Source organism: Capra hircus, chromosome 25 (assembly GCF_001704415.2).
Source record: "Capra hircus breed San Clemente chromosome 25, ASM170441v1, whole genome shotgun sequence".
Taxonomy (NCBI): Eukaryota; Metazoa; Chordata; class Mammalia; order Artiodactyla; family Bovidae; genus Capra; species Capra hircus.
This window is the reverse complement of record NC_030832.1, coordinates 16,760,146-16,784,352: the sequence shown is the minus strand read 5'-3', so window position 1 is coordinate 16,784,352 and position 24,207 is coordinate 16,760,146. Positions and strand designations below refer to the sequence as shown.

At 41.7% G+C, this 24,207-nt stretch overlaps 1 protein-coding gene and 1 non-coding gene across 3 annotated transcripts; one reads left to right on the top strand and one right to left on the bottom strand.

Moving 5' to 3' along the window:
• TRNAW-CCA lies at positions 4,686–4,757 on the bottom strand. The gene has a single exon. It is a non-coding gene; the product is annotated as a tRNA-Trp (tRNA).
• COQ7 (coenzyme Q7, hydroxylase) lies at positions 10,517–24,195 on the top strand. Of its 2 annotated transcripts, none has more exons than XM_005697529.3 (6): positions 10,517–10,655; positions 17,527–17,705; positions 18,834–18,948; positions 19,785–19,924; positions 20,582–20,650; positions 23,971–24,195. In XM_005697529.3, exons 1-6 carry the CDS (start codon positions 10,583–10,585, stop codon positions 24,046–24,048), a joined length of 654 nt encoding a protein of 217 aa, XP_005697586.1. In that variant the 5' UTR covers positions 10,517–10,582; the 3' UTR covers positions 24,049–24,195. The 2 variants fall into 2 exon arrangements, with proteins under 2 accessions (XP_005697586.1, XP_005697587.1); XM_005697530.3 differs by having other exon boundaries at positions 18,834–18,873; positions 23,971–24,192.

The window sequence follows — 24,207 nt, the reverse complement described above, 5'->3', positions numbered from 1 at the left end:
ATCCACTGTTAATCTTGGCAAAATGCCTCGTAAGGTAGAAAGAACAGAGTGAGGGATGGAGGATAAGAACAAAAGAAGAAAAATAAAAATCCTCATTTCTTTTTCATAAGTGTTTTTTCACTTTATCCAAAGTTCTTTATAAGCATTTCAGTGGGCTACATAACATCATACAGATGGATCACAATTTTTTTTTTTAACATTCCCTTGCAGCTCAACATTCGTTTCCAAATGTCCCTGATAACAAATAATGAAGACACAAAAATCTCTGTCAACATTTTTTCCTTTTTTTTTTGAGACAGAGACCTGGAAATGGGATTACAGGCAAGGTTTAGAATATTGCAAGGCTTTTGAGAGCAAGATTTACATTCAGGAGCTTTATGTGAGAATGTTACACACCTTCACTTTCACCAAGTATTAGGAATTAAAAAGCTGGACTATCCTGGTGGTCCAGTGGTTAAGTTTGCCTGCCAGTGCAGAGGATTCAGGTTCAATCCCTATTCTGGAAGGATCCCACATGCCCCGCTCAGAGCAACTAAGCCTATGCACCACAGTTACTGAGCCTGTGCCCTAGAGCCTGTGCTCCACAACGGAAGCCACTGCAGCCGGAGAATAGCCCCCTCTTGCTGCAACTAGAGAAAGCGCATGAACAGCAACGAAGAACCAGTCCAGTCAGAAATAGTTATGTAACAATTGCAATTTTAAATCATTGCAGTGTTGTTAGGGAAATTAAAATGGAGGAAGTTTTGTTCAGGCTTCAGAAGCAGGAGACCAGGCCTCTGACCTGCTTCTGACCTGCCTGGACACTGCCCAGATTCTGTGCCTGCCTGCAAGCATAGCAAGTCAGGCAGTACTTTAGATAAAAAAGAGTGGGTCTTGGAATTCTTGAGTCACCAGAGGTCTGGCCAACCCCTCAGGGTCTAACAAAATCCTATGGCTCATAGGGTGAAACAAACAGCATTGTAAAAAGGTGAAAGTAAAACCAGAGCTGCATTTTTGCATGCAAACAGATAATGATACATATTTGTGGCCTGGGATTATAAGCAGGAGCCCCTGAAACTGCAGTCTGAAGCCTCACCCTTGGGATGCATGCACAGCCCAGTATCATTTCCCAATCGAGACTCCAGATTGCTGTTAACAAGAAACTTCCCAGCACTGTTCAAGTCTGGATGTAGGCCGGCCCAATTTGATGATGTATGCACTGTTACTTCTCTCCATTGTTTCTATTTTTTTTTCTCTTAATGACTGTATATTGAAATTAAGTCAAATAATCTATTAAAAATTGAAATTGTTTATGTGTGTAACAAGTGGTTTCTTGTGTAAATGAATCCTTCAAAACTAAGATGAAAGTAAAACTTTCAATAAAACATAAATTGGTGCTGTGAGCAGGATTCGTGAAACAAAATGCCACTCAAGAAGAAAGAGGTTAAAACTAACCAAGCTTTTATTTCTAGATGGTAAGATTTGCCTTATTACTCGTTAGCTACTGAGTGGAGCATCTGCGCTGGATTGTATGAGAAATGGGACCTCAAATTAAAGCGAGCTGAACCTTTAGTACTTATCGAACATTTGTGGCTTGTGATAACTGAGAAAGGACAAGAATATACCACACTGGTAGGAGAAGCTGAATCCTTCTCTCTGCCTACCATAAGGTGCATGAAGCTAAATTAAAATTAGTGAAGAGAAATTAAAATTGGAGAAAGAGTTATGCAGTTTGCAAGGACGATTATCCATGTTACAATGTCAAAATTACATGTTAGCTGACCAAGTCTCCACTTTAAAGTCAGTAGCCAAAAAAGTCGCTGTAAAGTTTGCACAAGCTAAATATTGAAATTGGTACAGCCAGATTAACAAAAAGAGTTTATCTGGCAATAGCTAAAACAGCAGTAGCCTGGAACCTCAATGCTTGAGATGGAAGATTAATCCCTCCAAAATTCAGGGACCTGCCCAGACTCTAAACTTTTGGGAAATACAATGGGCTGAAGGACATAAAGAGATTTTACCTAAGGCTAAACAAAAGATAATAGAATTTAAACTTCTAAGACAAAAAGAAGGCATAAAAATGCATAAGAATATTTGGCTTCTGGTGACAGCATATTCCACATTTGGGCCAGATACCGAGTCCACTTTACAGAGTAACTTGATGTGAAGAAACTTTAAGTAAATAAAATGTAAATGAGGTAAGAGCTTTTAGATAAACTCTATTAGGAATAATTATGCTCAGGCAACGTGTACCTAAAATAGTTTCTCCAGATTTGGTAACTTGAATTTCTAGGCTTGTGCTAAATCACATTAAATGATGGAAGTTTATTAAATAATTAGGCCATTTCCAAATAAAATAAGATGCTAAAATAATTACTAAACACTGGTTTCTATTTATAGAAAATAGGTTTAGAACTATTAGTGAATATGTTTGGTACCATCCTGAGATGTTCTCTATAAGAAAGCAAGTATTTTTAGAAATTATCACTGGTATTTAGGTTCACCAGTGTACAGAATGCTAATCTAAAGGGGAGTTCATGGTTGCTTAAGGAAAGTAGAATGTGTGTTTTTAGTAAAGTATGAGGAATGGGACTGCAGTTAAGGGAAAGGAAAGGTCTGACTTACAGGTATCTGTTTCTAAATGGGAAAATAAAGTTATGGATACAGAAAATATTCAAAGGTAAATATAGAACAGATCACTTAAAGGGTAAACAGACTTAAAAGTCTATTATCAAAGGCACTTCGGCATCCCAGGGAAACTTCTACCATGTATAAACTCTCTTCTCGGGGTCCACTTTCCACAAACCTTTCTTATCATAAAAATCTGTATATCCGGGTAAAATGTTATCAGTCATAATTCTAGTTATTGTATTAAAGTGTTGCATGTCACCGCGGTGACCAAGTTACTTTGTCAATTGCAATATAATCAGATTTTAAAGTTTCCTTCTTAAGCCATTTTGTCATATGGATAGCTCATGCTTCCACTCTGATGCCTTTGTGAAAAAAGATACTATCACCTGGTCAAGATTTACAGAAAGGACCTCAGAGTACATTATAATTAACTAGATAAACCAATTTTGTTATTAACAGTAAGCTATTATCCGACTAGAAGTTGACTTTCTCTCTCTGTTAAGATAACAAAGTTTTCTTGGAATGTGGCTTCTGATAACAGAGTATGTGAATGTCTTTGCCTTTAAGTGATTTATATTTGTTTTTAAAGGGTTTTGTTACTTTGGTAAAGTAAATAAATATTATTTCACAGTCATCTGTGAAGACTGTGGCACAAATAAATAAAACTCGTTCTGCTTCTACAAAAAATTAACCCCTCATTGTCAGACTTTTGCTATCCTGATGTCCTTAGGACAAAGCACAGTCTACTTCTCAATCAAGGAATGTAAAACAGCTATAAATCAAACAGTCTAGGCTAAGGGAAATCCAAGATGGCCACTTGGCTTTTCCCAGTCCCCTTACAAACCTCATTTTTTATTTGATGGGATAAAGTCTTCCCTGGCTGCAGGGTTAATATCCTTACACACACAAACACATACAGACAAATTTTATGTTTCACTGAATATTAAATTCTGGTTTTGTTAATTGAGATGTTGACCAAGACTAACATATATGCAGAGTACATCATGAGAAACACTGGGCTGGATGAACCACAAGCTGGAATCAAGATTGCTGGGAGAAATATCAATAACCTTAGATACACAGATGACACCACCCTTATGGCAGAAAGTGAAGAGGAACTAAAGAGCCTCTTGATGAAAGAGGAGAGTGAAAAAGCTGGCTTAAAGCTCAACATTCAGATAACTAAGATCATGGCATCCGGTCCCATCACTTCATGGGAAATAGATGGGGTAACAGTAGAAACAGTGTCAGACTTTATTTTTGGGGGCTCCAGAATCACTGCAGATGGTGACTGCAGCCATGAAATTAAAAGACGCTTACTCCTTGGAAGAAAAGTTACGACCAACCTAGACAGCATATTAAAAAGCAGAGATGTTACTTTGCCAACAAAGGTCCATCTAGTCAAGGCTATGGTTTTTCCAGTAGTTATATATGGATGTGAGAGTTGGACTATAAAGAAAGCTGAGCGCCAAAGAATTGATGCTTTTGAACTGTGGTGTTGGAGAAGACTCTTGAGAGTCCCTTGGACTGCAAGGAGATCCAGCCAGTCCATCCTAAAGAAATCAGTCCTGAATATTCATTGGAAGGACTGATACTGAAGCTGAAACTCCAATACTTGGCCACCTGATGTGAAGAGGTAACTCCTTTGAAAAGACTCTGATGCTGGGAAAGATTGAGGGTGGGAGGAGAAGGGGATGACAGAGGATGAGATGATGGATGGCATCACTGACTTAATGGGCATGAGTTTGAGTAAACTCTGAGAATTGGTGATGGACAGGGAGGCCTGGCATGCTGCAGTCCATGGGGTCACAAAGAGTCAGACACGAGTCAACTGAACTGAACTTCCCAGATAGTTCCTTGCTATTATGTTTATTGCTATAAGTTAACTGAATTATTCTAAAGCTTATTTCAGTAATCTATGTTTGGATAGAGATTGAGGTGAGGTGAGGTGAAGTCGCTCAGTTGTGTCTGACTCTTTGCGACCCCGTGGACTGTAACCTACTAGGCTTCTCCGTCCATGGGATTCTCCAGGCAAGAATACTGGAGTGGATTGCCATTTCCTTCTCCAGGGGATCTTCCCGACCCAGGGATCGAACCCGGGTCTTCTGCATTGGAGGCAGACGCTTTAACCTCTGAGCCACCAGGGAAGCTCCCTGGAGAGAGATTAGATACCCCATTAGCTACAACCAGGGATCATAAAATTACATGTATCTATCAATGAACTGTATGGTAATTGGAGTTTATGGCAAAAACAACAAAACAGTAACCTTGGGTTTCTGGAATAGGACATTTCCAGAGGATGGAAAGAATTAGACTAATCAATTTGCTGAATTATATGCAGGATGTATGTGTGTGTGTGTGTGTGTGTGTGTGTGTGTGTGTGTGTGTGAGTTACTCAGTCATGCCCAACTCTTTGCAACCCCATGGACTGTAGCCCACCAGGCTTCTCTGCTCATAGAATTCTCCAGGCAAGAATACTGGAGTGGATTGCCATTTCCTTCTTCATATATGCAATATAATTGGCTCTAAAACAAGAAAATTTAACTGAATGCCATATATATACAGATTCTTGGTTGGAAACAAATAGATTGGCCACTTGGCGTGCCCTTTGGATAAAGAATAACTGGCAAATTCACTCCAAAGAGTTATGGGGAAAGGAATTATGTTCTGACATTTGGGAAACTGTTCAAACTACTAATGTTTCAATCTTTCATGTAGAAGGTCACAGCGTTTCAAATTATATGGAATGATGGTATAACTATTATGTATTCGCTGAGTCACTCAGTCGTGCCCAACTCTTTGCGACCCCATGGACTATAGCCTACCAGGCTCCTCCGTTCATGGAAGTTTCCAGGCAAGAATAATGCAGTGGCTTGCCATTTTCTACTCCAGGGTATCTTCCCAACCCAGGGATCGGACCCATGTCTCTCATGACTCCTGCACTGGCAGGTGGGTTCTTTATCAAGGTGCCACCTATTACAAAAGAACAAACACAAATCCAAGCAGAAGTCGATCCAGACTCCTGTGACAGAAAATGTTTGACTTTGTGGGTACACGAAAAATGTAGCCATCTGGGAGGAAAAGCAAAGTACAACTGGGCTCAGGATTGAGCTATTTCCTTAACTATGGATGTCATTAAAATTGTTATTTTAGTGTCCAACTTGTCAACATATTAAGCATAGAAGCTCGCCATGTCTGACACTTTGTGACCCCATGGACTATACAGTCCATGGAATTCTCCAGGCCAGAATACTGGAGTGGGTAGCCTTTCCCTTCTCCAGGGGATCTTCCCAACCCAGGGATCTAACCAGGTCTCTCGGATTGCAGGCACATTCTTTACCAGCTGAGCCCCAAGGGAAACCCAAAAATATTGGAGTGGGTAGCCTATCCCTCCTCCAGCAGATCTTCCCGATCCAGGAGTCAGCCAGGGTCTCCTGCATTGCAGGTGGATTCTTTACCAACTGAGCTATCAAGGAAGCCCAGAAGCTTGCCACAGCTAGTCAGAGGACAACTGGCATGTGGCAAGCTGCCTAGGAAAATATGGCAGATTGATTATATTCATCCATTAATTTGAAACAAAGGATGCCAATGTGTGTGTACTGCTGTGGACACCTATTCTGGATACTTAGTGGCCATTCCCTTCAGGAAAGCCAATCAGACTAATACTATTGAAACATTGGAGATAACTAATATTATGACGTTCCACTTCAAAGTCCGAGTGACAATGGGTCACATTTTAAAGCTAAGTTAATACAAGAGTTTACCCCAGAACATAATGTACAATGGACCTTTCACATTCCTTATCTCAAGCGGCTGTTTGATTGAAAGAATGAATGGTCTGCTTAAACAGCAATTAACAACTTGGAGCGGACTCTCTTAAAAACTGGAGAACTAACTTAAATACAATCCTCAATATTTCAAATAACAAACCTACAGGAGAATCAGAAACTCCTTTGATGAGAATAACTATACCAGATTTACAAATTCATAACATCAACTTCCATCTTCAAACAACTGAGTATTGAGAAATTAGCCCAGGAGCTCCTTTCAGAGATCCTCCTGAGGCTGCTGGACTGAATTTGTACTCTATATCTGAACCCAGACTTACTAATAGATTGATATGTACTGTTTCAACTGGTATTGGAATTAAAATGCCTTCTGGACACTTTGGATTAATCAAAGAACACTCCAGTTTAGCATTAAAAGGGATCTAAGGAAAGGATAATTATTTATTAATAAACATGATTGAATTGCCAAATTGCTGATTCATCCATGTGTAACTGACAAAGTACAAAAAGGAGAACCTCCCACCTAATTAACAGAGGTGATGGAGGGTTTAGATCCACAAATGAAATACATGCAGTTGGAGCTAAAGTCTGGGTGAAGGAGGCTAAGGGTCCCCCCATACCTGCTGATGTCACTGTGCAGGGGAAGGATGATACATATTAGCGATGATCCCCAGACAGGAAAAATGGAAATACGTGCCATTAACCCACTGTCATTCTTGCGCATAGATTTTTCTTGGAAGTTTGACCATAATGTGGATTGTCATCCATGCCTCAATCCCTGGCCATTGTGCTAAGATAACATAGACGAAATCATCAGAGAACCTTCAGCTAGAGAAACGTGAACCAGATCTGAGCTCAAGATAATTTCACCTGCCCTGCAAACAAGTTCTGGCCTTTCTTAACTTTGACTTTCTATGGATAAAATTTATCTGTCTGCTAGATTATACTAGCTTCGTGTGTTACCCATTGTATTTGGGGAAGAGTATTGATTACCACATTTTACTAGAAATTATTTGGACTTTAATAATCATACCCACTTACTGACACAACTGTGGAAAGGCTATCAAAGGACTGCTTTGTGGACCAACATCTGGCATTTGGGAATCCTGCTTATTGGAGGACTCTATTAACTACTGTGAATGGACTATCTTCCCTAAATCCTGTAGTATGTTTTTCAGATTGCCCCTCAATTTGTATGTAGTGTAACCAATTATGTAGAAACAATTTCCATGTATCAGTTAGGAACTCATTTTTCCAGATGCCTAACACATGTTAATCATTTATATTGGAAGGGGACCACCTATTACTTTCCCCAATGAGAACTCAGGTATTGTGGGCTCGAAGGTTATTCCCTATTCTTTCTGTTCCCAATATTAGCTTTCCCTTAGAACCTTTACAAAAGATTTTGCAAGGAACCAAAGAGTTACAAGGGCTTCCCTTGTGGCTCAGCTGGTAAAGGATCTGCCTGCAATGCGGGAGAAATGGGTTCAATCCCTGGGTTGGGAAGATCTCCTGGAGAAGGGGAAATCTACCCACTCCAGTATTCTGGCCTGGAGAATTCCATGGACTGTATATATAGTCCATGAGATTTCAGCCATGAAATTAAAAGATGCTTGCTCCTTGGAAGAAAAGTTATGACCAACCTAGACAGCATATTAAAAACCAGAGACATTACTTTGCCAACAAAGGTCCATCTAGTCAAAACTATGGTTTTTCCAGTCGTCATGTATGGATGTGAGAGTTGGACCATAAAGAAAGGTGAGCGCTGAAGAATTGACACTTTTGAACTGTGGTGTTGGAGAAGACTCTTGAGAGTCCCCTAGACTGCAAGGAGATCCAACAAGTGCATCCTAAAGGAAATCAGTCCTGAATATTCATTGGAAGGACTGATGCTAAAGCTGAAACTCCAATACTTTGGCCACCTGATATGAAGAGCTGACTCATTGGAAAAGACCCTGATGCTGGGAAAGATTGAAGGCGGGAGGAGAAGGGGATGACAGAGGATGAGATGGTTGGATGGCATCACCAACTCAATGGACATAAGTTTGAGTAAACTCCAGGAACTGGCGATGGACAGGGAGGCCTGGCATGCTGCAGTTCATGGGATCACAAAGAGTTGGACACGACTGAGTCACTGAACTGAACTGGAAGAGTTACAAAATTTCATAGATACAGCTAATCAGACCTTGACAGAATATTCTGTTGTTATTACTATTGCTACCAATAAGTTAATGGATGGAGAAGTTGATATACCAAAATATACTTCTCATTCATGGTGGAACTTTTTCTATACTAAGTCCCCTACTGCTCAAAAAGTGTTTCCTGCATTGCTTAACCCAATACTAGTTTCTCTGATCACTTTATTTCTATTGACTATCTGGAATTGTTATGTGACTTATAGAAAGAAGAAGCCTACTTGTGTTATCATGCCTTATTCCTATGCACTTCAGCCTAAACAATCCCAAGCCCAACTTTTAGGGAAAGTAATATGAAGGAAGTCTTGTTCAGGCTTCAGAAGCAGAGCAGGCCTCTGATCTACTTTGGACCAGCCTTGACACTACCCAGACTCCGTGTGTGCAAGCACAGCAAGTCAGGCAGCACTTTAGATAAGAAAAGGAGTGGGTCTTAGAATTCTTGAGCCCCTGGAGATCTGGCCAACCCCGCAGGGCCAATGAAATCCTATGGCTCACAAGATGAAACAAACAGCATTGTAAAAAGGTAAAAGTAAAAACAGAGCTGCATTTCTACATGAAAACTGTTAATGATACCAATCTGCAGTCTAGGATTATAAGCAAAAGCCCCTGAAACTGCAATATGAAGTCTCACCCTTGGGGTGGATACACAGCCCAGGACCCTTTCCCAGTAGAGACTCCAGATTGCTGTTAACAAGGGACTTCCAGCCTGTTCAAGTCTAGATGTAGGTTGGCCCAATTTGGTGGTGTATGTGTTGTTAATTCTCTCTATTGTTTCTATTTCTCTTCTTTTAATTACTGTATGTTGAATTTGTCAAATAACCTTCCATAAAAATTTGAAACTGTTTATCTATGTAATACCATGTGGTTTCTTGTGTTAATGAGTCCTTCCAACCTGAGAGGAAAGTAAAATTTTCAGCAAAAAAAAGTGTGTTAAATTTTAAAACAATTAGCAACATTATTTTACAATAGCAGTCTATCTTAAATATTTTATAGTGATGGATAAAAGATATATAATCCAAGAATGTAAAGTAGAAAATGAAAGCCACCTTCTCACAACTTCAACTCTGAAGTTACCATTATTAAACATGCCTCCACACATGCACAGCCTCCCGACCAGTGATTTGTTACAATTAATGAGTCTACCCTGACAGACTGAATACAGACTCAAAAGTATGAAATATGTTGCTAAATCTACTCATCCCAACCTTCCCCTCAAGAAACCAATTTGCACCAATTTCCTGGTGACTCCTATGGTAAAGAATCTGCTTGCAGTGCAGGAGACCCAAATTGGATCCCTGGGTGGGGAAGACCCCCTGGAGAAGTGAATCGCTACCCACTCCAATATTCTTGCCTGGAGAATTCTATGGACAGAGGAGCCTGGCACACTACAGCCCATGGGGGTCACAAAGTGTCCCGCACGACTGAGGGACTAACACACGCTCTCCCTAACAGTAAAGGAGAAAAAAGGATAGCAATAATAAATGTTCTTTGTAGAAAATCTAAAAATAGAGAAAAAGAGTAGGAAGAAATTTAGTTTGTCAACCCCAATACCTAGAGTCAACACTATTTGCACGTGGTGAATTGAATTTCAGACTGTAATTTCTACTATTTTAAAGAGCCTACAGATAGAAATTTCCTGTATTGGCAAAGCACAAAATACAATGGCTATGCCGGTAAACAATTCCCTCATGGTCCTTTTCCTCAGGAATTGAGGTGAGTAATCTTTTACCTGTTTGGATTTTTGAAAGAGCAGGTTAGCATTCTCATCTCCATGGCAACTCTTTACGTAGTGATTGATAGCGACCGCATCCACTAGAGTCTTTTCATTTGACATTTCCAACCAATCGAGTGGAAGCGGGGGATTGGGGGCGTTTCCACCGGAGCGAGAGCCAACCGCATCTGCCTTACGTCAGCCGGGCGTCATCAGCCTGCGCCAAGGGCACCGTTGGCCCCCTCCGTTCAAGGAGTAGTAGTGCTGCTTCCGCGGCAATGAATTGTGCCCGGGCGGCGGCGACTTGCTGCCTGTGGCGGCTGCGCACAGGCCGCCTGCAGCCCCTCTCAGGTAAAGGGGAAGACTGAGCGCGACTGCGCGCGGGGCTGAGCCCTGGAATTTTCTCCTTAGGCTTAGGTCGGAGAGGTCACGGGGGGTAGACGTTCATACGTCACAGGGCTGCGACGGAGGGCGACTGCGCGGCTGAAAAAGCGGCGCTAGGCCTGTAGTCGGCCGCGGAGCCCGCCGGACGGAAAGGGGGTGGGTTTTCCTCAGTGACGTTCTGGCGAGCCCATTGGGCGTCCGTGCGTTTGGAGGATGACGCAATTTCGCGCCAGTATTGTGACGTCACGGCAGGTGTAGTAGGCCTTCCCGACAGAGGAGAGTTGGCAACCTTGAAAGTTTAGTGTCCTGGGACGGGGGGCGGGGTCCTCGTAGCTTTCGCTTATGGCCTTGTAGGTGACCCTACGGACCGGCAGCGTGGGTTTCCTCCCATACGCCCGCCCCACTCCGGAGCCGGTTAGAAACGCAGATTCTCAGATCGCTCCCTTAACCTACCGATCTTAACAAGCCCTTGGAATGACTCGTGTGCATTTGCAAGTTAGAGAAGCACCGGAATGTTGGAAGGAGCATCGAGTTGGAGTAGGGAGACTTGGGCTTGGATTCTGACTCGTCTTTTCCTCACTTACCGAGCTGCCTCAGAAAATTGTGAGGTCATTTTCTCAAATACCACCTTCAGGATTTTTGCTTTATAACAATACCACTGATATTTTACCACTGATGTTACTAGAGTTTTGTTTTGTTTTGTTTTTAATTTCCCTAGACCGTATTCCTTTCTAAAATCAGAACATTGGAAACTAGATCGCTAGGTAAACGGAAAACCAGTATCTCTCGTCCCAAGGAAAAAATCATAAAAGTACGCTGAAAACAAGTTATTGTATTAGATACTGTTGTCTACCAAGGTTTGAACTCAAGACCATCTTTTTTTCTCGTAAGAAAGGAAAATTAACAAATGTTAGGAAGATTTTAAGATATGTCAGCTGTAAACTGAGACAGTCTCTTTGATAAAATCAAAGGAATTGGAAGAGAGTCAGTTAAGTTGCTCAGTCGTGTGTGCGACTCTTTTCGACCCCATGGCCTGCAGCACACCAGGCTTCCCCTGTCCATCACCAACTCCGGGAGCTTCCTCAGACTCATGTCCATTGAGTCAGTGATGCCATCCAACCATCTCATCCTCTTTCATCCCCTTCTCCTGCCTTCAATCTTTCCCAGCGTCAGGGTCTTTTCCAGTGAGTGAGTACTTCCAATCACATGGCCAAAATATTGTGGAGTTTGAACTTCAGCATCTGTCCTTCCAATGAAGGACAGGACTGATTTCTTTTAGAATGGACTGGTTGGATCTCCTTGCAATCCAAGGGACTCTCAAGAGTCTTCTCCAACAGCACAGTTCACAAGCATCAATTCTTTGGCGCTCAGCTTTCTTTATGGTCCAACTCTCACATCCATACATGACTACTGGAAAAACCATAGCTTTGACTAGACAGACCTTTGTTGGCAGGGTAACTTCTCTGCTTTTAATATTCTGTCTAGGTTGGTCATAGCTTTCCTTCCAAGGAGGAGGTGTCTTAATTTCATGGCTGCAGTCACCATCTGCAGTGATTTTGGAGCCCAAGAAAATAAAGTCTCTCAGTGTTTCCATTGTTTCCACATCTGTTTGCCATGAAGTGATGGGATCAGACACTATGATCTTAGTTTTCTGAATGTTGAGTTTTAAGCCAGCTTTTTCACTCTTCTCTTTCACTTTCATCAAGAAGCTCTTTAGTTCTTCACTTTCTGCCATAGGGTGGTGTCATCTTGTGTATCTGAGTTTATTGATATTTCTCCTGGCAGTCTTGATTCCAGCTTGTGCTTCGTCCATCCTGGCATTTCACATGATGTACTCTGCATTTAAGTTAAATGAGCAGAGTGACAATATACAGCCTTGACGTACTCCTTTCCCAATTTGGAACCAGTCTGTTATTCCATGTCCAGTTCTGACTGTTGTTCTTGACGTGCATACAGGTTTATGTGTTTATGGAAGAAAATCATAGCAACTTAAGATCTTTTCATATATAACTTGAAATCTCATAGGTGCCATCACTGGTATATGTTTCACATTTTAGGAAATCACAAATATGATGCACTTGAGAGCTTTTAGCACTGGGCCTCAATTTTATGATTTCTCAGTTTTAAAGTGTGTGACAATGCAGGCAACACTCAGGATCGTTGAAGATGAATTTTAATGCTCCTTCATTCTTTTTCATTTGTAGTTACTTTGCATCCTGTATCTTTTTATCTTTGTGATAACTCAGTAAGAAAGGTTTTATTATTGTGTTTCCCCAAAAAAGGGAATAACCAGATTGTCCCCAATTTTATATGTAAGAAATGGCAATTCGGAATTGTCAAAAGTCTGTGTTAGAGACAAGATATGTATTTTCTGATTCCGGTTCTGTGCCCTGTCTATGGTCCATCTCATACTTGTTTCTCTTTTCCATTACAATTTATTACTAGCTATGGTTTCCTGTGCTATAGAGTAGGACCTTGTTCATCTATTCTTTTTAAAAACATTTTTGATGTGGACCATTTTTTACATCTTTATTGAATTTGTTGCAATATTGTTTCTGTCTTATGTTTTGGTTTTTGGCCGCGCGGAACGTGAGATCTTCAATCCCTGACCAGAGTTGAAACCCACAGCCCTGCTCCGGAAGGCAGAGTTTTAACCACCGGACCACCAGGGAGTCCCTTATCTGTTTTATGTATAGTGGTTTGTGTCTGTTAATTCCAAATTCCTAGTTTATCCTTCCCCCACTCCATTTCCCCTTTGGTAACCAAAGGTTTGTTTTCTATGTCTGTGAGTCTGTTTCTTAAATAAGTTCTTTTGTAAACTTCTTAGATCTCATTTTAGATTCCACACATAAGTGTATCACCTGGTATTTGTGCTTCTCTGCCTTCATTTAGTATTGTAATCTCTAGATCCATGCATGTTGCTGCCAATGGCATTATTTCACTCTTTATGAGTGAGCAGTGTTGCATTGTGTGTGTGTGTGTGTGTGTGTGTGTGTGTGTGTGTGTAGATAGACCACATCTTCATTGTCCATTCATCTGTCAATGGATATTTAGTTTGCTTCCATCTCTTGGCTGTTGTGAATAGTCTGCTAAGGACATTGGGGTGCGTGTGTCTTTTCCAGTTATAGTTTTGTCCAGATATATGCCCAGAAGTGGTATTACTGGATCATATGGCAACTCTGCTTTTAGTTTTTTGAGGAACCAGCATACTGTTCTCCATAGTGGCTGCACCAGTTTGCATTCTTACCAACAATGTACAAGGGTTCCCTTTTTTCCACACCCTCTCCAGCATTTGTTATTTGTAGACTTTTTAATGATGGCCATTCTGACTGACTGGTGTGAGGTAGTACCTCATTGTAGTTTTGGTATGCATTTTTCTAATTAGCAGTGTTGAGCATCTTTTCATGTGTCTGTTGCCTATTTGTATATCTTCTTCGGAGAAATGTCTATTTTGATCTGCCTAAATTTTTTAGTGGGTTGTTTGGGTTTTTGTTTTTTGTGTGTTTTTTGAGTTGTATGAGTTGTTGGTATAATTTGGAAATTAAGCCCTTGTTGGCTGCATTGTTTGCAAATATTTTCTGTCTGCAGGCTCTCTTGGCTTTTTCCTTTGCTGTGCAAAAGCTTATAAGTTTGATTAGGTCCTATTTGTTTTTGCTTTTATTTCTATTGCCTTGGGAGACTGATCTAAGAAAACCCTGGTACTGTTTTTGGCAAAGAATGTTTTGCCTATTTTCTCTTTCAGAAATTTTGTGGTGTCATGTCTTATTGATTTATAACTTTATATTTTGAGTTATTTTTGTGTATGCTATGAGAGCATGTTCTCACTTGATTTACTTGTGGCTATCCAGCTTTCCCAACACCACTTGCTGAAGAGACTTTTTCTCATTGTATAGTCTTGCCTCCTTTATCAAAGATTAACTGGCTAGGTGTGTGGGTTTATTTCTGGGCTGTATTCTGTTCAACTGATCCATTTGTCTCTTTTTGTGCCAGTGCCACGTTTTCTGATTACTGTAGCTTTGGAGTATTGTCTGAAATCCGGGAGGATTATTCTTCCAGCTTTGTTCTTTTTTTCTCAGGCTTGCTTTGGCAATTCTGAGTCTTTATGGTTCCATATAAATTTCATGATTATTTTTTCTAGTTCTGTGAAAAATGTCACGGGTAATTTGATAGAGATCACATTAAATCTGTAGATTACTTTGGATAGTATGGCCATTTAAACAATATCTTTGCAATCTAAAAAGCATCCATCCAATACTTTTTTTTTTAATTTTTTTTTCATCCAATACTTTTTAAAGCCACCTTGCAGAGGTTGTGACAAGATAGGGATGGCAAATATTACAATACCTCACCCTCCACACATACCTCAAAAAAACATTTATTAGGTGCCTGAATCTGGAAAAGTGTTGCAGTGCTAGGGAAAAGTCAAATATGTTTTTAATAGAATTATAACTCTACCCATCAAAAGTCAGCTGTGTGTTTGAACTCATGCACTTAACCCCTTGCTTTTTCTCAGTAAATGATTTCTTAAAAATTAATATTGAGGAATTTCCCAGTGGTTCAATGGTTAGAACTTTGCACTTTCACTGCTGAGGGCCCAGTTCAATGATTCAGTCACTGGTCTGGGAATTAAGATCCTACAAGCCACTCCGCTTGGCCAAAAAAGAGAAAGGAGTATTGCGTTGTTTTAAAAGTTCTTTCTTATTAACACATTTTGTGGTGGGAGTAACAAAATGAGAGAACAAGCAGACAAGGTTATTTTAAGAAATAGAGTCATCTCATTATTTATTCATGGCTGCACTGTGTCTCTGTTGCTTTGCACAGGCCTCCTCTAACTGCAGCAAGGGGGGGTGCTCTTCCTTGCAGTTCGAGGGCTTCTCATTGCAGTGGCTTCTTGTGTTGTGGAACACAAGCCGTAGGCGGGTGGGCTTCAGTAGTTGTGACTTGTAGGCTCTAAAGCACAGGCTCAGTAGTTGTGGCTCACAGGCTTAGTTGCCCTGTGGTGTGTGGGGTTTTCCAGAGCCAGAGATTGAACCCATGTACCCTGCATTGGCAAACAGACATTTAACCACTGGACTGCCAGGGAAAGTCCCATCTCATCATTTTTAACTTTAACTTTTAGACCACATCTTTCTACAAGGAGGCCAGGCCTTGGACTTGGAGGAAGAACTTGGACAGGTTACCTTGACTTTGTCAAGTGTCTCAAATTGTTCTCCACATGGAAACATGGTCATGGAGGGACTTCCCTGGCAGTCCTGCAGTTAAGTCTCTGCACATCCACTGCAGGGGGCGCAGGTTCAAAGCCTAGTAGGGGAGCTAAGATCCTGCATGCAGTGTGGCCAAAACAAAACAAAAGGCCATGGACCACAGTGACCTGCTGTCCGATGACACAGATCTGAGTGGTACCTTACACCTGGCAGAACTTGGAATCCACCCAGTTAAGTCAGGCATGCTCAGTGAGACGGAGCAGGTTCTCTGGAAGAATGGATCAAAGCTGGGACACCATGCTTCCGACCCCCGTACCCACTGCTCCTTTGTCTAGAGTGAGGCATTTAAAATCCTCAGCCTGAAAAGTTCAAACGCACATCTCAGATTTCATCAGGCCTACCCCATCACTTTGTGTCCAAAGCACTCAAGCCTTTTTTAATGGAAAAAAAAAAAGGCTAGAGATGTATCAGAATGAAACTTTCTGCACATTTTGTGGGTATTCCTTAGCCTAAATGAAAGGTATCTGTTAAACAGATGGTAGTCATACATAAGAGCCCTGAAACACATCTCAAGATGATATCAATACAGTCAGAGTTCACATTACCAACTCAATGGTCTAAGTCTTTACTTCCATATCTGCAAAATGAGTTAACACCGTATACATCTAAACATGTTATAAAACTCTTCTCTTAGGGGAGAGAACTTTGGGAATGCTCTAATACAAGCCTCAGAGATTATAGTCAAGGTGTTAACTATTTGGAGATTTTTTTAAAAGACAAAATCTAATCTATCCTGAAGAATTTACGTTTTGAAAGCAAGAGGAGTTCAGTTGAATTAAGTACCAGAATGAGATGAAACGTAAGCGCTAGGCTAGATTCTCAAAGTCAGATGCTCACTGGCACAGATACTTTTAATAAGAGAAATTAAATCTACAGTTCTTAACCTTGGCTGCAGAGAACATTTGTGCACAGAACTCTTCAAAAGCATCATCTCCCAGGGATCAACTGGGGAGGAGCATCCATGATTCTGAGAGCCCCCTAGGGGTTGTGTGCAGCCAGAGTTGGAAAAGAAGGAGGTGTATGAACTGGGGAAACATGCCCGTCCAGAGACAGCTGCCGTGTTAGCTGCCTGGTGAGAAGACGCCATCAGTATTTCTAGATCGTCATATACTTCAAGTGAAGCCAGGCTCCAGATCTTTAGTTAAATCTTCTATGTTTTAAATACTGGTAATTAATTTACTTAGAAAAAAAAAACTACACCCTGCTGCATTTAAAATGGATAACTCACAAGGACCCACTGTATAGTACATGGAATTCTGCTCAGTGTTATGTGGCAGCCTGGATGGGAGGGGCATTTGGGGGAGAATGGGTACATGTGTATGTATTGCTGAGTCCCTTCCCTGTTCACCTGAAACTATCACATTTCTTGATAATCGGTTATACCCCAATACAAAATAGGAAGTTTAAAAAACAAAGCCACAAATCACTGGAGGTTAAACAGAGTCCACTTGTAGGCATTCCCAACCTATGGGGAGCTTATTTGTGACCTTTGCTGTAAGATGCCTCTTTCTTCTATGAAAGGAATCATCTCAGTTTTACCTGAGAGTAATGGAGAATAAACACTTGCATTGCAGCTTATGGAAGAAGAATCAGTGTCAGGTTCTGCAGTTCGGGAATGACCTTAGACAATATCAATAGGGAAGCTGTGGATCGAATAATCCGGGTGGATCATGCGGGTGAATATGGAGCGAACCGCATCTACGCAGGGCAGATGGCCGTCCTGGGTCGGACAAGCGTCGGGCCGGTGATTCAGGTGGGCATCTCTTGATCTCTCAGTGATGAATCACACTGGGTCATGCATTGTCAAGGGAGGTACTGTTGTCCCCAAGAGAGGAAAAATTGGTTGTGGAGTGGGGGTGGAGGAGTAAAAAGCATATTATTCTTTTTTATACAGTGCAGACAGACATAAACAGATTTATAGTACATAAATATACAGTCTAGCTGTAGTATTAAAATTTCATGGCGGGGAGCAATAGAAAAGGATTAAGAGTCATTGCATTGACTCAAAGCACCAGTTGTAAGACCCTGTGGGCCCACCGCTAGTGGAGCCCAGTGGAGATATTCTGTATTTTATACTGAAAGGCAGATTGGACAGGCCTGGGCTTCATAGTCACACAGACCAAAGGTCACATTCCAGCTCTCTCCCACCTCCTACCTGTGTGAGCTTGAGGAAGTCACATGACGTGTTCCGTGTCTGCAAAATGAGCTGACAAAATGTCATTCAGTTTTGGTGAAGAATAGATGAGCTGGTGTGGAGCAGCGAATACCATGCCTGGCATGTAGCAGACACTGAGCACAAGTTAAATGGCCTGCTGTGAGTACTTGGGCCAATTACCTGACCTCTCTGTGCCTCACTTCCTTCATCTGTATAGTGAGGATAATAATAGTTTGTCCTTCACAAAGCTATTTGACAGTACCTGGCTATGGGACATACTCTCAAGTGTTAGCTCTTAGGATCATTCTTCCTTTTTCTTTTGATGTAAATGATACATTTCTGGCTGTCCGAAAGGAAATCATATAAAGGATAATATTCTGCCTTCTTAATTTTGAAATGGGCTACACATCTCATGTCTTTGGGGGTGTGGACTGTTGTCCTCGAATAGGTGCGCTGTGGATCTGAGCAACTTCTGCCAGCTCTGCGGTTCAGAGTCTGCTTGTCTGGAATGGAGATAACAGACACTTCTCTTGGTTTGCTGTCTCTCTTCCCTGTAATCTGATGTTTGGGGCTTTTCCTTCGATGATTCACGGGGGCTGGGGGAAGTAGCAGTTCTCATCATTCTCCCCATTGTGCTTCCTTTGCCCACATGAGCACAGCATGTGGCTTCCTTATTATGTAGCGGGTGGTCTCTCTGAAATGTCTTTGTTTTTATGTTTCTTACAGAAAATGTGGGATCAAGAAAAGGACCACTTGAAAAAGTTCAGTGAGTTGATGGTTGCATTCAGGGTGCGGCCGACCATTCTGATGCCCTTTTGGAACGTGGTGGGGTTTGCACTGGGTACGTGTCTATCTCGGAGAGCCTGCATGAGCTTAGGGATCTGGGATGATTGAATCACTAAATAACCCCTCTATAATTCTTGCTGTGTCCCCTTACAACCTTTTCATTTACTTAATATTTTTCTAAAGTTAAATTGGTTTTTTTTTTTTGCTTAAATTTATTTAAGATAGAACCTTAAAATCAGTAGTTTTATAAATAGAAGATACATTGAAAATGCAACAGAGAGGGAAAAGGCTAGAGTAATTTGACATTGGTCAGATGAAGTTCCCTGAGGAAGGTTCTAAACTTGGGATCTGCTCACTCGTAAAAAGAGAGTTGGAATTCCCTGGCAGTTCAGTGGTTAGGACTCAGCGCTTTCATTGCTGAGGGCCCAGGTTCCAGCCCTAGTTGGGGAACGAAGATCCCACAACTGAGGCACAGCCAAAAGAAAATGACAAAAAAAGTGAGAGTCAGTGATACAGAAGAACCAAAGAACCCCAGTGAAGACTCACTCCTGCCATAATCAGTAGGTTAGAAAAAGCACTGAAAGAAGAACATTCTTACTGTGATTCAGGGTTTGACACTGTCATCTGGTACCGTGGTTTTCAAGGATGGCAGGTTGCTCCTGAGGACGCTTGGCAACATCTAGAGACAGTTTTGGTTGTTGCAACTGGGGATGCCACTGGCACCTAATAGGTAAAGGTCAGGGATCCAGCTAAACATCCTACCACGTTCAGGACACTTCCCCACAACAAGGAATTACCCAGCCCCAGGGTGCCAGGTGACAAACTCTGACCTGGTCTCCATCCCCAGTGGTGTCCACCCCATCCTTTACCTTCTGGATCTGACCATTCCAGGCGCCGGAACTGCCCTGCTTGGGAAGGAGGGCGCCATGGCCTGCACGGTGGCTGTGGAAGAGTCCATCGCACACCACTACAACAACCAGATCAGGACGCTGATGGAGAAGGAGCCTGAAAAATACGAGGAGCTTCTGCAGGTATCTGACCACGCTCTGGAAGGGACTGCGGGGGGAAAGGGCAGATACACAGTTTGGTAAGAGGAACAAAGCAGAGTGTTAGGAGTAGCACTGCCTTAGAAACCGAGGGCAGCACCTCATCTGAAGGGCGTACATATTGCAGCTGAGCTATGGGCCATGTCATGCGCTCAGGCGGAGCTGGGACTGAAACTTGCGTTTCCTGAGCCCACGCCTGTATTCTGTCTGCCTCTGGGTCATTGTTGGATCCTGAGCAAAGGCCATGAGCACAGATCCTTCAGATTAAATAAACAAATATCCTCAGAATAATAAACAAATATCCTCAGAAATTTTCTACAGAAAATAAGGGAACTGTTTAATTTTTTTTTAAGTCTAAGTCAGTGGCCACCCACCTGTCTCTGTAAATGAGTTTTTTGGAACACACCTGCACTCACTTGTCTGTGTGTCTGTGGCTATTGTCCCCTCTAGGGTGGCAGAGCTGAGTCATCAGGACAGGGACCTTATAGCCCAAGAAACCTGAAGTACTGCCTCTGGCCCTTTGTAGGAAAAGTCTGCCTACCCGGGTCTTAGAGAGCAATATGAGGCTTTGGCCACCAAAGTAAGTTTGAACAGTGGGGAGTTGGAAGGCTGACTTGTTTCAATTTCTTTTTATTTAATCAGGTGATCAGGAAATTTCGGGATGAAGAGCTTGAGCACCATGACATAGGCCTCGAACATGATGCAGAACTGGTGGGGACCCATCTTTACTGTTTGCTTGTAGTGGTACTTTATTTGGAAGGTTGAGGGACAGGAACATTTCTGTTTCCGGAAAGTTATAAAACCACCGTCAGAGAAAAAGAACCCATATCGGTCAGTTCAGTTCAGTCACTCAGTTGTGTCCCACTCTTTGCAACCTCATGGACTGCAGCACGCCAGGCCTCCCTGTCCATCACCAACTCCCGGAACTTGCTCAGCTCAGGTCCATTGATGTCCAGCCCGTGATGGCATCCAATCATCTCACCCTCTGTCATCCACTTCTCCTCTCGCCTTCAATCATCATCAAGCATCAGGGTCTTTTCCAAAGAGTCATTCTTCACATCAGGTGGCCAAAGTATTGGAGTTTCAGCTTCAGCATCAGTCCTCCCAATGAATATTCAGGACTGATCTCCTTCAGAATGCACTGGTTGGCTCTCCTTGCAGTCCAAGGGACTCTCAAGAGTCTTATCCAACACCACAGTTCAAAGGCATCAGTTCTTCAATGCTCAGCTTTCTTTATAGTCCAACTCTCACATCCGTACATTGCTACTGGAAAAACCATAGCTTTGACCAGATAGACCTTTGTTGGCAAAGTAATGTCTCTGCTTTTTAATATGCTACCTAGGTTGGTCATAGCTTTTCTTCCAAGGAGCAAGCATCTTTTAATTTCACAGCTGCGCTCCCCATCTGCAATAATTTTGGAGCCCCAAAAAATAAACTCTGTCACTGTTTCCATTGTTTCCCCATCTATTTGCCATGACAGGATAGGACCGGATGCCATGATTTTAGTTTTCTGGATGTTGAGTTTTAAGCCAGCTTTTTCACTGTCCTCTTTCACTTTCATCAAGAGGCTTTTTAGTTCCTCTTCACTTTCTGCCATAAGGGTGGTGTCATCTGCATATCTGAGGTTATTGATATTTCTCCCGGCAATCTTGATTCCAGCTTGTGCTTCCTCCAGCCCAGCGTTTCTCATGATGTACTCTTGCATAGAAGTTAAATAAGCAGGGTGACAATATACAGCCTTGACGACTCCTTTTCCTATTTGGAACCAGTCTGTGTTCTATGTCCGGTTCTACCTGTTGCTCCCTGACCTGCATACAGGTTTCTTAGGAGGCAGGTCAGGTGGTCTGGTAGTCCCATCTCTTTCAGAATTTTCCAGTTTGTTGTGATCCACACAGCCAAAGGCTTTGGCGTAGTCAATAAAGCAGAAGTAGATGTTTTTCTGGAACTCTCTTGCTTTTTTGATGATCCAGCGGATGTTGGCAGTTTGATCTCTGGTTCCTCTGCCTTGTCTTAATCCAGCTTGAACATCTGGAAGTTCTTGGTTCATGTACTGTTGAAGCCTGGCTTGGTGAATTTTGAGCATCACTTTGCTAGTATGTGAGATGAGTGCAATTGTGTGGTAGTTTGCGCATTCTTTGGCATTGTGTTTCTTTGGGATTGGAATGAAAACTGACCTTTTCCAGTCCTGTGGCCACTGCTGAGTTATCCAAATTTGCTGGAATGTTGAGTACAGCACTTTAAAAGCATCGTCTTTTAGGATTTGAAATAGCTCAACTGGAATTCCATCACCTCCACTAGCTTTGTTCATAGTGATGCATCCTAAGGCCACTTGATTCACATTCCAGGATGTCTGGCTCTAGGTGAGTGAGCATATCATCGTGGTTATCTGTGTCATTGAAGTCTTTTTTGTATAGTTTTCTGTGTATAGTTCTTCTTGCCACCTCTTCTTAATATCTTCTGCATCTGTTAGATCCATAACATTTCTGTCCTTTATTGTGCCCATCTTTGCATGAAATGTTCCCTTGGTATCTCTAATTTTCTTGAAGAGATCTCTAGTCTTTCCCATTCTTTTGTTTTCCTTTATTTCTTTTCATTGATCACTGAGAATGCCTTTCTTATCTCTCCTTGCTATTCTTTGGAATTCTGCATTCAGATGGGGATATCTTTCCTTTTCTCCTTTGCCTTTCACTTCTCTTCTTTTCTCAGCTATTTGTGAGGCATCCTCAGACAAGTATTTTGCCTTTTTGCATTTCTTTTTCTTGGGGATGGTCTTGATCACTGCCTCCTGTACAATGTCACAAACCTCCGTCCATAGTTCTTCAGGCACTCTGTCTATCAGATCTAATCCCTTGAATCTGTTTGTCACTTCCACTGTGTAATCATAAGAGATTTGACTTAGGTCATACCTGAATGGTCTAGTAGTTTTCCCTACTTTCTTCAATTTAAGGCTGAATTTTGCAATAAGGAGTTCATGATCCAAGCCACAGTAAGCTCCCAGTCTTGTTTTTGCTGACTGCGTAGAGCTTCTCCATCTTTGGCTGCAAAGAATGTAATCAGTCTGATTTGGGTATTGACCATCTGGTGATGTCCATGTGTAGAGTTGTCTCTTGTGTTGTTGGAAGAGGGTGTTTGCTATGACCAGTGTGTTCTCTTGGCAAAACTCTGTTAGCCTTTGCCCTGCTTCATTTTGTACTCCAAGGCCAAATTTGCCTGTTACTCTAGGTATCTCTTGGCTTCCTACTTTTGCATTCCAATTCCCTGTGATGAAGAGGACATCTTTTTTTGGTGTTAGTTCTACAAGGTTTTGTAGGTCTTCATAGAACCATTCAACTTCAGATTCTTCTGCATTAGTGATTGGGGCATAGGCTTGGATTACTGTGATATTGAATGGTTTGCCTTGGAAATGAACAGAGATCATTCTGTCGTTTTTGAGATTGCACCCAAGTACTACATTTCAGACTCTTTTGTTGACTGTGAGGGCTACTCCATTTCTTCTAAGGGATTCTTGCCCACAGTAATAGATATAATGGTCATCTGAGTTAAATTCGCCCATTCCAGTCCATTTTAGTTCACTGATTCCTAAATGCCATCTCCTGTTTGACTGCCTCCCATTTACCTTGATTAATGGACCTAGCTTTCCAGGTTCCTATGCAATATTGTTGTTTACAGCATTCGACTTTAGTTCCATCACCAGTTGCATTCACAACTGGGCATTAATAGAACTGCTTGACAGAAAGCAAGCAAATGCCTTGCTCCCAGCTGGGAATCATTTCTTGCTTCCTTATCCTTTTCCCCAGCACATTCGCTCTTTATGGTGAGAAGCTAGTTGGGTCAGATGTTTTGGCTGTAGCAAAGGCATTCTAATCTTTTGAAAAGGATTTTTTCCCCCCTGTTAAAATAAATCATTTGTTAGATCTTATTACTTATCAGAGAAGTCCCAACCCTGCCATGCTAGACTTGTGCCTTGCAATGGAAGGTGAATATAGAACGGATTTGTTTGGTTTGCTTACTGTTGTTTTTTTTTTTAACAGGCTCCAGCATATACCGTTCTGAAGAGCATTATCCAGGCTGGATGCAGAGTGGCGATATATTTATCAGAAAGACTTTAAAGTATGCCCACTTTTCCTTGTGTGTAAGGATAATAGTAATTTTAACAGGTGATAGTGGCAGAGAAGGAAATGTACAGTTATTGTTCTGTGACTTTGTTAATAAATTATGAGAGGTTTTTTTCGTTAATAAAATTCTCCAGTGTTGGTTGTTCTCTGTGC

Coding starts and splice junctions, on each gene's coding strand:
- COQ7 (XM_005697529.3), top strand. CDS start 10,583: ATGAATTGTGCCCGGGCGGCGGCGACTTGCTGCCTGTGGCGGCTGCGC. Junction 18,949..19,784: donor CGTGGTGGGGTTTGCACTGG/GTACGTGTCTAT, acceptor TGACCATTCCAG/GCGCCGGAACTGCCCTGCTT. Junction 20,651..23,970: donor TCGAACATGATGCAGAACTG/GTGGGGACCCAT, acceptor TTTTTTTAACAG/GCTCCAGCATATACCGTTCT.